The sequence below is a fragment of the Chiloscyllium punctatum genome, chromosome 5, assembly GCF_047496795.1.
Source record: "Chiloscyllium punctatum isolate Juve2018m chromosome 5, sChiPun1.3, whole genome shotgun sequence".
Lineage (NCBI taxonomy): Eukaryota > Metazoa > Chordata > Chondrichthyes > Orectolobiformes > Hemiscylliidae > Chiloscyllium > Chiloscyllium punctatum.
In genome coordinates, this window is record NC_092743.1 from 32,458,093 (window position 1) to 32,472,749 (window position 14,657).

General features: G+C 41.3%; 1 protein-coding gene across 2 annotated transcripts in view; it reads right to left on the bottom strand.

Annotated features, from left to right (window-relative positions):
- phf20l1 (PHD finger protein 20 like 1) overlaps positions 1–14,657 on the bottom strand; it is a 123,058-nt gene that overhangs the window by 34,583 nt on the left and 73,818 nt on the right. For both annotated transcript variants that reach the window (XM_072570006.1, XM_072570005.1), the window contains 4 exons: positions 12,243–12,458; positions 9,296–9,346; positions 8,153–8,245; positions 1,049–1,246 (listed from right to left, as the gene is read on the bottom strand). In XM_072570006.1, coding sequence (XP_072426107.1) covers positions 1,049–1,246; positions 8,153–8,245; positions 9,296–9,346; positions 12,243–12,458 — 558 coding nt within the window. The remainder of the gene's footprint in view (positions 1–1,048; positions 1,247–8,152; positions 8,246–9,295; positions 9,347–12,242; positions 12,459–14,657) is intronic.

Sequence of the window (14,657 nt, forward strand, 5' to 3'; positions counted from 1 at the left end):
CTCACTGCTGTAGTCCGTAGAAGGTTACACTAACACAGCTGATTCCGTCCTGGATTTCCTCATTGAGAGATAAGTCTCCCAGGATATGGGATATGTTCCACATATTCCAAAGTATCTCCTTGAACAAAAATGGGAAGTGAAATATTTGACTGACCAGATACTTTGTTTTAGCAACATTATTGGACAGGCCAAAATTTCTTGAGTGCGGAACGGATTAGATCAATAGTCTTGCAAATCTGGTACAGAATGAACAACACTGCAATCTTCAGCATAATGTAGGTCATGTACATCTAACATAGTCAATTTTCAGTCCAGTTTGCATTTAGTTGTTACACCAGAAGACAGCTGATGACATGAATAGCCAGTCAGGTAGATTGCAATAGAATGGGGGCTATCAAAGAGCTTTGCTTGAATCCTGTGTGGATTTTGATGGCATCCATTTCAGATTGTTCCAGTGTTGATAAGCGTCTTCCTCAAGAAGAAACATGCCATCTTGTGGCAAAGGGTTTGGCATGTGGAATGCATAATAATACAAATTAGGGTTGACAATCTTGAGTTGAGTGTTGAATTCTCTTTAGTTTGTTTCAAAAAGTTTGTCTTTTAAAAGTTCATGTCATGTTTCCACCAAGGAATTAAAATCAATATTTGACACAAGCTTATCTTTGTGACAGGTGGCTTTCCCAAAGACCGAGTCTGAATTTACTTATTTTCTCCTCAGTTTATCATTTTCATCATAATGATTAGCCTTATTGTTCCTATCTCTGCTGCCTCAAGGGCCTCAGTGGTCCTTCTATGAATTGCCACTTAACACCAAGGAATAGTCAATTAATTAACCATTAAATCTAACTTATTGTGGAAATAACTCGATATTGTATTGCAGAGCTAAACCCCTCATATCTTTGAAGGTGGGTACTGCAATTAGTCCTTCTTCAGGGATAATGCCATCGTATCCAGAAAAGAGTAACTTATAATTTAATAATGAACAGTGAACAGTGAAGACTGCCATTCTACTAAATACTTGTTCATCCTCTGCAATTTCAACACTTACATTCATATCTAGGAGTATGATCTGTGCTTAGCTCCAGCAACGATTCAGAGGACAGAAGAGATTTTGGTGACAGATAGGCTGGTTTCATCACAGATCCACACCATAAGGTGAGAGAACTTCCAGATTTGGCTATGGGAGACGAGCATCTTTCCAGAAACTCCAGAGAAATATCTTTGAATCCTTCATAGTCCATCAATTCTGAGGAGAAAGCAAGACCATTAAGTTAAAGTGAACCACTTAAGGTAATTAGGATGCAGACACTTGTGAATTTTCAACTTAAATCGAAATTATTCAATTAAAGCGAGTTAGGAGTAAAGGACAGCGAGAAAGCCACTCAGCGGGTTTGCACCTTGAAAGCAGTCAGGATTTTTTCAGTGCTCATTGCCACAATGTGGATCCTTTCAGGATTAACTCATCTTCTTAATGTCACTTTAATTAGTAATACGGAATAGAATTTACTATTAATTAGCTGAATGCCTAGTCCTGATTACCTGACATAATAGAGGACTGCCGCACTCTTGACTTTGTCCTTCCAGAATGTGCCACAAATGGCAAAAAAAGAAAGGTTATAACTTCCTTTTTTGAGAACTTCCTTATTCCATATTCCACAGCCATGCAACAAGATGCTCAGAGTCTGTCTGAAGTTTTCAATGCATGGTTTGTAATTTGTCAAAGGTAGTAACTGCTTTTGATACATTCACATTGGATTCTGCATCAAGAGACAGACTGTTTGTCCATGGATCCAAGATAGCAGAAGTTGCTAACTACGTCCAGCAAAACCACAAATGTAGCAAACCGCTTAAAAGCAAAGCTCCCAAGTATGTTGACATCATTAGCAGAGATAATTTTGTTGGCTCCAGCATCCCCACAGGATGGAAGACAGTTGAACACTTAAGAATTATCCAGTTAGCAATGCAGATGGTGTTACACAACCAGTAGGCTACCTAAAATTCTGCTTCAAGAATGTTTGCAAGTGTGGCATGAAGGTTCCAAACATTATATGTCTACCTAAGAGATGCTACATTAGATAATGAGAGGGGAAAATGCTGACAACTATGGACTGATTTGTGCCACCATGACCATTGAGTCTTGGCAACAGATACCCCCACAAAAAACACACAATAACACCAGGTAACTATTTCATATGCAGTTGTGTCAGCACCTGCTTCTCTCCATCAGTAAAAGTGTGCTATGAGACTATACCATCCCCAAATGACTCAACTTGCTGCATACAACAGCTTACCAGACAGAACAATGCCAAGTATCATAACGGTAGGGATCTCACACCCATGTAAAGTGAATACTTCAGATATGAGGATTTAGAGCAGGATTTCCCTTGTCAGTAAATCAAAGTTAATGATAACCAATGGCACGGTCATGAGGTAGGTATGTTTTAAGAGGAATTCATGGAGACACAACAAGGTTTAGAAAGAGAATTTCAGGCACAGAGTGAAAGTCAGTGACAACACTGTATGATAATATCCCTTTTATCAGTTTCTCCAATTTAAGCTTTAATTAATTGAGTAGATAAAGAAACACTGCTGAACAATCGTGTGTACTTGGATCTGCATGTAACCAAGCCTCAGCTAAAATAAAATCACTGGGAGTTTTACTGAAACTGAATGATATCACTCTCCCACTGTCAATTCACAATGATGAGCTGACAACTGGAAAAGGAAATCTTTGTGGATATGTTTAGGATAAACAATGCATGCTATCATTCTTTAGGAGAAAGTGAGGACTGCAGATGCTGGAGATCAGAGCTGAAAAATGTGTTGCTGGAAAAGCGCAGCAGGTCAGGCAGCATCCAAGGAGCAGGAGAATCGACGTTTCGGGCATAAGCCCTTCTTCAGGAATGAGGAAAGTGTGCCAAGCAGGCTAAGATAAAAGGTAGGGAGGAGGGACTTGGGGGAGGGGCGTTGGGAATGTGATAGGTGGAAGGAGGTTAAGGTGAGGGTGATAGGCCGGAGAGGGGTCGGGAAGATGATTGCAGGTCTAGAGTCAGAGGGTTGGACTGAGATAAAGTGGGGGGAGGGGAAATGAGGAAGCTGGAGAAATCTGCATTCATCCCTTGTGGTTGGAGGGTTCCTAGGCAGAAGATGAGGGCCTCTTCCTCCAGCCATTGTGTTGCCATGGTCTGGCGATGGAGGTGGCCAAGGACCTGTATGTCCTTGGTGGAGTGGGGGGGGGGGGGGGGGGGGGGGGGGGGAGTGGAGTTAAAGTGTTCAGCCACAGGGCAGTTGGGTTGGTTGGTGTGGGTGTCCCAGAGGTGTTCTCTGAAACGTTCCGCAAGTAGACAGCCTGTCTCCCCAATGTAGAGGAGGCCACATCAGGTGCAGCGGATGCAGTAAATGATGTGTGTGGAGGTGCAGGTGAATTTATGACGGATATGGAAGGATCCCTTGGGGCCTTGGAGGGAAGTGAGGGGGGAGATGTGGGTGCAAGTTTTGCATTATTTGCGGTTGCAGGGAAGGTGCCGGGAGTGGAGGTTGGGTTGGTGGGGGGTGTGGACCTGACGAGGGAGTCGCAGAGGGAGTGTCTTTTCGGAATACTGATAGGGGAGGGGAGGGAAATATATCCTTAGTGGTGGGGTCTGTCTGGCGGCGACTCCCACAGCTACCTAGATTACACCTCCTCCCACTCTGCCCCTTGTAAAAACGCCATCCCATATTCCCAATTCCTTCACCTCCACCGCACCTGCTCCTAGGAGGACCAATTCCAATACCGAACAACCCAGATGGCCTCCCTTCTTCAAAGACCGCAATTTCCCCTCAGATGTGGTTGACGATGCTCTCCACCACATCTCCTCCACCTCCGCCCTTGAACCCCGCCCCTCCACTCGCCAAAAGGACAGAACCCCACTGGTCCGCAACTACCACCCCAGCAACCTCCAGATACATCGCATCATCCTTCGTCATTTCCGCCACCTCCAAGGATATATTTCCCTTCCCTCCCCTATCAGCGTTCCGGAAAGACCACTCCCTCGTCAGGTCCACACCCCCCACCAACCCAACCTCCACTCCCGGCACCTTCCCCCTGCAACCACAAGAAATGCAAAACTTGCACCCACATCTCCCCCCTCACTTCCCTCCAAGGCCCCAAGGGATCCTTCCATATCAGTCATAAATTCACCTGCAGCTCCACATATATCATTTACTGCATCTGCTGCAACCGATGTGGCCTCCTCTACATTGGGGAGACAGGCCGCCTACTTGCGGAGCATTTCAGAGAACACCTCTGGGACACCCACACCAACCAACCCAACGCTCTTGGGCTGAACACTTTAACTCCTCTCTCTCTCTCTCTCTCCCTCTCCCTCCCTTTCTCCTCCCCCCCCCCCCCCACCCCCCCCCCCCCCCCCCCCCCCCCCCCCCCCCCCTCCGCCAAGGACATGCAGGTCATTGGCCTCCTCCATTGCAGACCATGGCAACATGACACCTGGAGGAAGAGCGCCTCATCTTCCGCCTCCGAACCCTCCAACCACAAGGGATGAATGCCGATTGCTCCAGCTTCCTCATTTCCCCTCCCCCCACCTTATCTCAGTCCGAACCCTCTAACTCAGCACCGCCTTCTTGACCTGCAATCTTCTTCCTGACCTCTCCACCCCCCACCCCCTCTCCGGCCCATCACCCTCACCTTAACCTCCTTCCACCTTTCGCATTCCCAACGACCCTCCCCAAGTCCCTCCTCCCTACCTTTTATCTTAACCTGCTTGGCACACCCTCCTCATTCCTGAAGAAGGGCTTATGCCCGAAACGTCGATTCTCCTGCTCCTTGGATGCTGCCTGACCTGCTGTGCTTTTCCAGCAACACATTTTTCATGCTATCTTTCTTTGCTAATAACAAAAGAAAAGCCTCAGGAGTGTGAGCCTCTCCTACTCACCACAGCTTTGGAGATGTTTCAATTTTCATGCCTATTGATGGAGAAGGCAGAGCAGCTAATTTTTCACCAGGTTCTTTTTGTGCTCAAGTAAGAAAGGATGCATCCATGTAAGTGAGTGGAGTACCATTTACAAATTAAGAACTCCAGATAATATATATTGTTTAAGTACACAGTAGGAACATAGGAATAGGTGAAGACCATTCTGCCCATTTAGTCTGTCATGCTGTTCAATGAGGTCATGGCTGGCTAAACACTTCAATGCCATTTAACCATGTCATCCCCATAACTTTCTGATTACTGATGGCTTACAGGTTATCAACCTTTACCTTCAACATACTCAAAGGCTAAGCTTCCAGTGCTGCATGTGTTAGTGAATTCCAAAGATTTGCAACCGTGAGTGAAAAACAAATTCTCACCTCAGACCTAAGTGATGGCCTCCTATTTTTAAACTATGTCCCCGGTTCTTGATTCCCTGTTATCCTGTTAATCCTTTTAAGTATTTAAGTTTTAATGAGATCCCCTCTCATCCTTCAAAACCTGAGAGAATATACACTCATTTTGTCCAATTACTCCTCATAGGACAGTCCCACCTTCCCAGGATCACGTACGGTGAATCTTAGTTGCACTCCTATGATAATAATATCTTTACTGAGGGAGGGAGACCAAAATTGCAGGTAGTATTCTGGATGCTGTCTAACCAAACTCCTATACAACTGAAGCAAGACTTCACTACCCCTGTGCTCAGAACCTCTTGCAATAAGCAAGAGCTTGCCACACCTGCATATTAGCCATCAATAACTTATCTACAAGACCAACTAGGTCTCTTTGTGCATCTAGACTTTCCAAACTTGTTACCATTTAAGAAATACTCTGCACATCTGATCCTCCTATGAAAATAGAAAACCTCACATTTTGCCATATTATTTTCCATCTGACATGTTCTTACCCATACACTAAAGCCTGTCCAAATTCTCTTACTTACAACACACATTCATACTTAGCTTTGTATCATCTGCAAATTTGGAAATATTACATTTAGTCCCCAGCTGTGAATTGCTGGAACCCAATTACTGATCTTTGTGTTCCTCACTACTCACAACCTACCAATGTGAGGTTAACCCATTTATTCCCCCTCTCGGTATTCTGTCTGTTAGCCAATCATTAACCCATGCCAGTACGTTACCTCCTACCCCACATGTCTTAATGCTTCTAATCAGCCTTCCGTGGGAATATCTATCAAAGTCTTTCTGAAAATCTAAGTATACTACATCTATTTGCTCTCCTTATAAATTTTGTTAGTAACATCTTGAAAAAGCTTCAACAAGTTTTCAAACACAATTTTCTACTCATAAATCCATGCTGACTATTCCCAATCAGATCATCACGATCCAAATATCTATTTATCTCAGCCTTTATAATAGGTTCTAACCTTTTTACTTACTACAAATGGGGTGGCTCAGTGGTTAATAGTGCTGCCTCTCAGCGCCAGGGACCCAGGTTTGATTCCAGACTTGGGAGACTATGGAGTTTGCACATTCTCCCCATGTCTGCGTAGTTTTCTTCCCACAGTCCAAAGATGTGGGGGTTAGGTGAATTGGCCATGCTAAAATGCCAAAGAGTGTTCAGGGATGTGTAGGTGAGGTGTATTTGTCAGGGGAAACGTGAAGTAATAACACACAGGAGAATGAGTCTGGGCAGGATACTCTTCAGAGGGTCAGTATGGACTTGTTGGGCCAAATGCCTATTTTCACACATGTAGGGATTCTATGATGACCAACACAAAGGCAACAGGTCTGGTGTTCCCTTTCTTCACTCTCACTCCCTTCTTACATCACAAGGTGACATTTTCTAATTTCCAATCCAAAATCTACAGAATGTTTGAAGAAATCTCACAATGATCACATTCTCCAATATCAGATTCTAGATATTTATCAATTTTCAGCCTCACCAATTTCTCCAGTTATGACCTTCTTAGCAATACTAATTTCCTTCAACTTATTTTGCCTAGCCATGAGGATTTCTTTGCAAGATTTTTTGTATCATCTTCAGTGAAAACATATACAAAGTATAATTTAGCTTTTTTGTCATTTCTCCATTCCCTGTTTTAAGTCCTCCTAATGCTGCCTGTAAAAGATCCACATGCATCTTAGCTAAACATTTCCATTAATATATACCTATAGAACTTTTTTAAAGTATGTTTTTATTTGCTAGCTTGCATTCATATTTTATTCTCCCTTTCCTTATCAGTTTCTCGGTATCGTCTTGCTGTATTCTACAAGCCTTCCAATCCTCAGATTTACTGCTATTTCTGGCACCTTCACAAGCCTTTTCTTTTAAGCTGATACAATGCTGAACTTAATTCCTTAGCCATAGTTGACTGACTGTTCTTTTTGAGTTATTGTACCTTGAAGATACACATACTTGTTGCAAGTCACATAATTAAAGTCTGAGATCACAATGAAGGACCACATATTCAGTAAAGTGAGATATTCACTATTCCAGCACTGTGTTATACGTACTTTGCTTATAGTCAGAAAGACAAGTCACATTTGTTTTTCTCCCCTATCATTTCCAGCACCAGACATCCAAATGATTGCTCTAAGGAAAGTAGTAGCAGAATTGGGAATCTTACTGAGAGGACTATTACAGGTAATGAAATGAAGGAAAATATAGCTAGCTTTTCTAAGAACTCCAAATGTGTTCTTGGTTTGGAGCATGGCCTCAGTTCATTTAATTTCAGACTCCCTCAGCTTGCTACCAGAATGGAATTTATTATAACCTTAGAAAAGGTCGAGTTTGGCACCAAATGCCACATGTAATTCTACAACATTCTCCCCAATTACTCCATGCAGTCAATCCTGATTTTTTTGGAGATGTCTTCTGTATTGCAATCAAAATAAAATTCAAAAGCAAAAGTCTCCTTCACTCCTTCCACCTCACCACTGACAGATATCCATTAGCTGTTTAACCCCAAGCTCCAGAATTCTCTCCTGAAATCTTTGCTTCTCCATTTGCCTCCCTCACCCTTTACCACATTTCAAATTCAGTGCACTGAATAAGCTTTTAGTTATTCAGTGTATTATCTTTTTCTTTAACTCCGTTCCAATTTTGCATCCAGTGACACTTTAGTGATATGACTTGAGGCATTTTACCTTAGTAAATGCGCAAACTTAAGTCAAGTCTTTGTTCTGACAATACAAGCTAATGCCAGCTCCGCTCACCATACTTGGATTTCTTTTTCTTTTTTTTCTTTTTCTTCTGTTTTAGTTTAACGTGCTCCTTGCCTTTCTTCTCCTTACACCTCTCCTTTTTACCTTTAGAAACAAGGAAAAGAATCATTTTCTCGACAGCTTTTCAGCCTGATTAAAATAGGATATAATTTACGATATTAATTCTGCCAGTATCCACCTTCCAAACATGTATCATTATTCACAGCTATACTCGGACTTGGCCTCCACAGACTTCTGTGGTAGAGAATTCCACAGGTTTACTACCACTTGGATGAAGAATTTTCTTACCTCAGCCCTAAATCGATCAATTTCATATGGACATTAGATGAAATTTAACCCTGAAATGCGAGTGGTGGTAAGTTTTGGAAGAAGTAACAAGGAGCACTCAATAAATGGTAGAACACTTAGAAAAACAAAGGGATCATGACATGCTTGTCCACAGATCCCTTAAGGTAGCAGGACAGGTTAATAAGGTGGTTAAGGTAGCATATGGAACACTTGCTTTTATCAATCATATCACAGATTATAACAGCAGGGAGGTCATGCTGGAGCTGTACAGAATTTGGTTAGGCTACAGCTGGAGAACTGTGTGCAGTTCTGGTCATCACAGTAGAGGAAGGATGTGATTGCACTGGAGAAGCTACTGAGGAGATTCATCAGGATGCCGCCTGGGGTAGAGTACTTTCGTTATGATAAGAGGCTACATAGACTTGAATCGTTTTCTTTAGAGCAGGAAAAGCTGAGAAGTTGCCTGACTGAGGCATACAAGATTATGAGCAACATGACCAGAGTGAATAGGAAGCAGCTGTTCTCCTTAGTGAAAGGACAATATTGAGGAGGCGTAATTTTAAGGTGAAAGGCAGCATCGATAGAGATTTGAGGAAATGCTTGTCACTCACAACTTTTTAAAATGTATTTGGGTGATGCACTAGATATGCCATAACATTCAAGGCTACGAGCCAAGTGCTGGAAGTGGGATTACTGAAGATAAGTTGGCACAGACTTGATGGGCCAAAGGGCCTCTTTCGTGCTATAGGATTCTATGACACTGCATTCTGAGACTATGTCCCCGAGTTCTAGAGACACCAGGGAAGCCTTGTAGACATTTTCATACCAAGCCAACTTGCTTCATACCAGGCAATGAGTTCTTCTCTTCATACTTCATTTTCTTTTCACTTTTCATTCCTGTTGGAAGCACTGACAGTTTAATTTCCGCCTCCAAGCAAATCTTCCACACTGCCAAGTATCTACAGATACACACTTGCAAAAATGTTACCATTTAAATAACGACCAATGTAATTCTATTTTTTTCCCTTTGACTAAGTATTCATGTAAAAAAATTCCATCAGTCTGATGCTGACCCATGGAAATAAGGATGTTCAAACTCATTACTATGCCTAGTCCTTTTTTATACTTTGCTATGGTCACAGAAAGAATGCGACAATTAGTTTTAGTAATTGTTGACTAGGGAGGGGAAAAACGTAGAAAATAAATTGCAGGTGTGGTTGCTGCTCATGGCTGCAATCCCGTATTCCTGCTGGAAATAGAATTGTTCACTTGTTGGGCAAGTACAGGTTGTGCTCAACGGTACGAACCCCCTCAAGCAGAGTCTGCGAACGCTCACTGCCAACGCTCACCCATGAGGATGGCCACTTGGGTAAAGTACCGGAGTGCTGCTGACTCCCTCGAAACTGTGCCCCGGAGATGGCCCTTTCGAAGATAAAATGGAAAATTACATAAAGAAAATGTAAACTGGAAATAAACCTAAAATACCAGGACGTTGCTGAACACATGTCCAACTGTCAATAACTAAACTGCAGGTTAAGAAAGCATGTCCCATGAATGAGGTAAAATCTCACTTGGGTTTTCAACTCTCCCACAAAGAAAAGAAAAAATATGAATCTTCTCAGGATTAACACTTTAAAATTTTGAGTGCTGTGTCGCATTTGCTCCCTCAGTTCATGTGCAGTCCAGCCAATATCATGCACAATTTTATGTTCTTAGTCTCCGTGGCAGTGAATAGTCTAAAAATCTGTCACAAAGTATGCATCATTTACATATATTCTGGTCCATTTAATTATTCCACCCCAGCTGCTTAACATTCTGGATTAGAAGCAACAGTACCAAGGGCCAACCATAGACAGCCTTTGAAAAATTAAGAGGAGTGATTCTACCCCTTCACCGACCAACAACCCTTCTCCCCCCCCAAAAACACCCATTCTCTGAATGTCAGAACAAAGTTACTTGAGTGTGATGGTTATTAACAATATACCAATGATATTTGGAATTACAACATAAAAGTGCTGGAGAGACTCAGATCTGGCAGATTTGTCAAGAGAAACAGTTAACATTGAGCCCAATATGACTTATTTTGTACAGATACTGCAAGACCTGCTTAATTTCTCCTTTTATTTCAGATCTCCACAGCATCTGCAATGCTGTGCTTTTACTTGTTATATTGAGAACTTGCTTATGCATGACCACAAGGCCCTAAACATTTTCTCTCCAATTGCTAAAGACTTAATTTGGCTTCCAGATTCTGAGGCAAAATTTATCCCCATCAGTTGTGTTTCAAAAATGAGAGCGGTCACTATTGCCGATTTGCGATACTAGAAATAAATTTGTACATGAAAATCAAATTCCAATCAAACATTTACTACAATAATACTAGTTTCAGACAAATTTTGGAGTGGGAGGAGTAGTTGTACCAATGTTAAGCAGAATTCGTGGAATGAGGGGGAAGGGATAGACCAGGAAACTACAGGTCAGTTAATCCAACCTCAGTTATGGGGAAGTTTTGGAAAGAACAGAGGGACAGAATATATCTGCACTTGGAGGGACACGGATTAGACAGGAATAATCAGCATGAATACGTTAACGTAAAGTCATTTTTGCCAAAATGTGATCGACTTATTTGAAGTGGTCATTATGAATGTTGAAGTAAGTAATGCATTTAATTGGTTTGCATGGACTTTAGCAAGGATTTTGGTAAGGTCCCTTATGGCAGACTGGTCAAAAAAGTAAGAGCCCATAGGATTCAATGTGGAGTGGAACAATGGATGCAAAATTAGCTTAAAGGCAGGAAGTAGAATTTGATGTAGAGGAATGTTTTTGTAACTGGAAGTCAGCTTCCAGTGAGTTAACACTGGGCTCAGTGTTGGATTCTTTGATGTTTATGGTGTAACTTAATAATTTGGACTTAAATGGAGAGAGAATGAGTGAGAAATCGTAGATGACAAAAAATTTGATACGATGATTAATGGTGAGCATGAAAACTATAAATTGTGGGAGAATATCAATGGACTGATCAGCCAAGCAGAAGATTGGCAAATGGAATATAAAGGGGATATTGATGTGTATATCCACAAATCCCTGAATGCAGGCAGGGCAGGTGAATAATGCAGTTAAGATGGGATATGGGATACTTTATTAGCTGAGGCATAGAATAGCAGAACAGGGACATCATGCTGGAAGGACAGAATGCTTTAATTAGGCCACAACTGGAGTATTCATGCAGTCATGGTCACCGCATTATAAGAAGGTGGCAATTGCACTAAAAAGGGTGGAGAGGTGATTAACCAGGATGCTGCCTGTATTAGAGGATCTGAGCTTTGAAGAAAGATTGGAAAGGTTGGATTTGGAGCATCATAGAATTAGATGGGACCTGATAGAGGTATTTCAGACTTCGAAGGGTCATAGATAGGGTGAATAAGGCACTTACTTAACCAAGTGCCACAGATTTCAGATAAGAATTCTAACAGTGGAATTAAGTAATATTTTCACCCAGCTGGTAACTGGAGCCTGGAACTCTCTGCCTGAAAGTGTGTTGGAGTTAGAAACTCTCAAAATATTTCAACAGTATTTAGATATTCACTTGCATTGCCACAACATTCAGGGCTATGGGTCATTAGTTGGGAAATAGGATTGGTACATAGTATCTTTGTTGACCAGCATGGACACCATGGGCCAAATGGCTTCCTTCAGTGCTGTAAATGTCTATGAGCCTAGAGAATTGTTGTGAACAAGGTTAATCACCGTATATCTGTTCCTGCTTCTATGGAATAACAGAAATGGTTTTTACCAACTTCTGCATTTCTGTCTCTGTCGATACATTTCTTAAGTATCTTCTCATGCACAGTTTCTACGCTCTTCTCCTTCACGGAGGGGTTGGGTTGGTTGTTGGTCCCCTCAGAGCCGAGTGACACAGATGATTGCTTCTTCTTGCAGACTTTGGAGGGTTTGTGACTTATATCAAGAGGCAGTTCCAGCTGCAAGGCCAAGAGATTGGAAGGTGGTGCTAGGGAATTAGAATAGAGTACCATTGTAAAATATAAAGCACAGTCTTTTGCTATCAAGCACAGGAAACAAAGGATAATAAGCAATTAGTGGAAAAAGAATGCACGATTTCCCATTTATCGCAATATAACCTTTCCTAAGCAAGGTAAAGTGGTCACCCTAGATCATTCTTACATACTTTATTTCCAGACAAGTATTAACAGATATGGGGACAGATTATCTAAACATCTTCTGCTAGCAATAGGACAACTTTCAGTTCAATATTAAGCATTCCTATATCAGACACTGCAAAGATACAGAACAGCTTTGCCTTTCTTATCCACCTAACAACTCAGAGTAACAGCCAGAATACCAATGCTTGTCTCATGCTTTTCAATGTCAACCATCTGTGGTCTTATGTGAATGCATTACCATTTCATACCAAGTTAAAGGTAGTTAACAGATCAACCATGATCTTATTGAATGGCTATGCAGACGTGAGGGGCCAAATGGTCTACTTCTGTTCACATTTTGCATATTTACATGTATGTTCGTAGTGTTGCTGGCTCTACAGGGAATGCAATGACACTATCTAACTCTTTTCTCCAAAGACTGCCAAGCACTAGATGGGACTTTAATAAGAGTCTGGGTGGGATTCAAGCCCATACTCCAAAGATGAAAGGTAGTCTGTTACCAGCCTTTTTAATGACAGAGCAATATCAGTTTACCTTACGTTTGTCACTTTCTTAAAACTTTTAAAAATGGGCTTTTATTTCCATCGGAATACCTCAGATGATTCCAATTACACTTATTCCAGATCAGCTCCATTACAGGTTTCCAGAAGAGAAACTTGTCTAACTTCAGGAATAGATGTTGTGATTTATAAAATTTACATTCCCTATTCTTGTTCATATAGCCACTTGAAGATGTGGCCAAAACTTGCAGCTGTAGTGACTAAGCTTTTTTTTTGCAGGAGGGAGATGGAGAAAGAGAGAGGTGAGAGGAGAGGAGGAGGAAAATTCTACTTGAAAGCTTTCACACGAGGGAAACAATTGGAACAAATTGTGATTGTACAGGATCTTTAATGCACTTTATATGACAGATTTATGATTTTCAATACCACTCCTTCCATTTAGGCTTGAATATAGCAATAACACATTATCTACACTTCCCCATCTATTACTCTGAGGTTTGTGAATTCTCACACAAATACATACTGTCATACATGAACCATGGCATAATTCCATGCCTCACCTAATACTCACATAGGCACATTTTCCCAGAGTCATTGGATAACACAGCATGAAAGCTTGGGAAGGATGAAGTTTAGGGAAGGGGAAGTTATTTGTGATGTTTATTTAAATAGGCATCCAGTCGAGATCAAGTAGATCAGACTGAGGATCAAACCTGCATTCTTTAACATTATACTGAGTGTGGCTTCCATCCATGAGGCTATTGGAATAAGATAGCACAGGTAACATACTTGCAATAATGCTGTTTCACCAGTGTGGACAATGGTTTACCTCTGGACAACCCAATTTTGGAAGGCCAAAATCTATTGCAAGCATTTTCATGGGTGCATTTACTAAACAAAAAGATCAACATTCACTTAACTGAAGTCCCAGTGAACAGGAGCACAGGTAAGGCATATTTATACCAGTGTTCTGTTTGAAAGCATAGATTGACCCTATTTAGGATATTAGGTTTTAGCAAATGTCATATTTGACTGAATCTCCACAATGCAGGACAGTAACATTATTAGCAAGTTCTGCAAATTGCCAATTGATTGGATTAGTGGACATAAGCTACCAAATAAATTTCAGATAAAATATACATCATGTGTGTTTACTGGTTTTCTCAACAGTGCTGAAAGATAATTTCAACATAAAACAGAATTTGCAGCCTTCTGCTTTACCCATATTATAGACCTAGTCCCTACAAATCTTAATGCTGTAGAGTTAATAAGTCTTGAGTCATGTGATGCAAACTTTATTTTACAGACATGTTAACAATTATAGTTTTTGAACACATCAGGAAGTCACACCCTTTTACTTTATACAATGCTACAGGGCAAGACAATAATTCTAAGCTTATTTCTGGCCATCCACCCACACTTATTACAGTTAACCTAAAACGTAAAAAGTTTAAAATTAGGGACAGGCTTTCAGAAACAGTCAAATAAGATGAGATCAGATGTACTTTATTTTACTTTGGATTATAA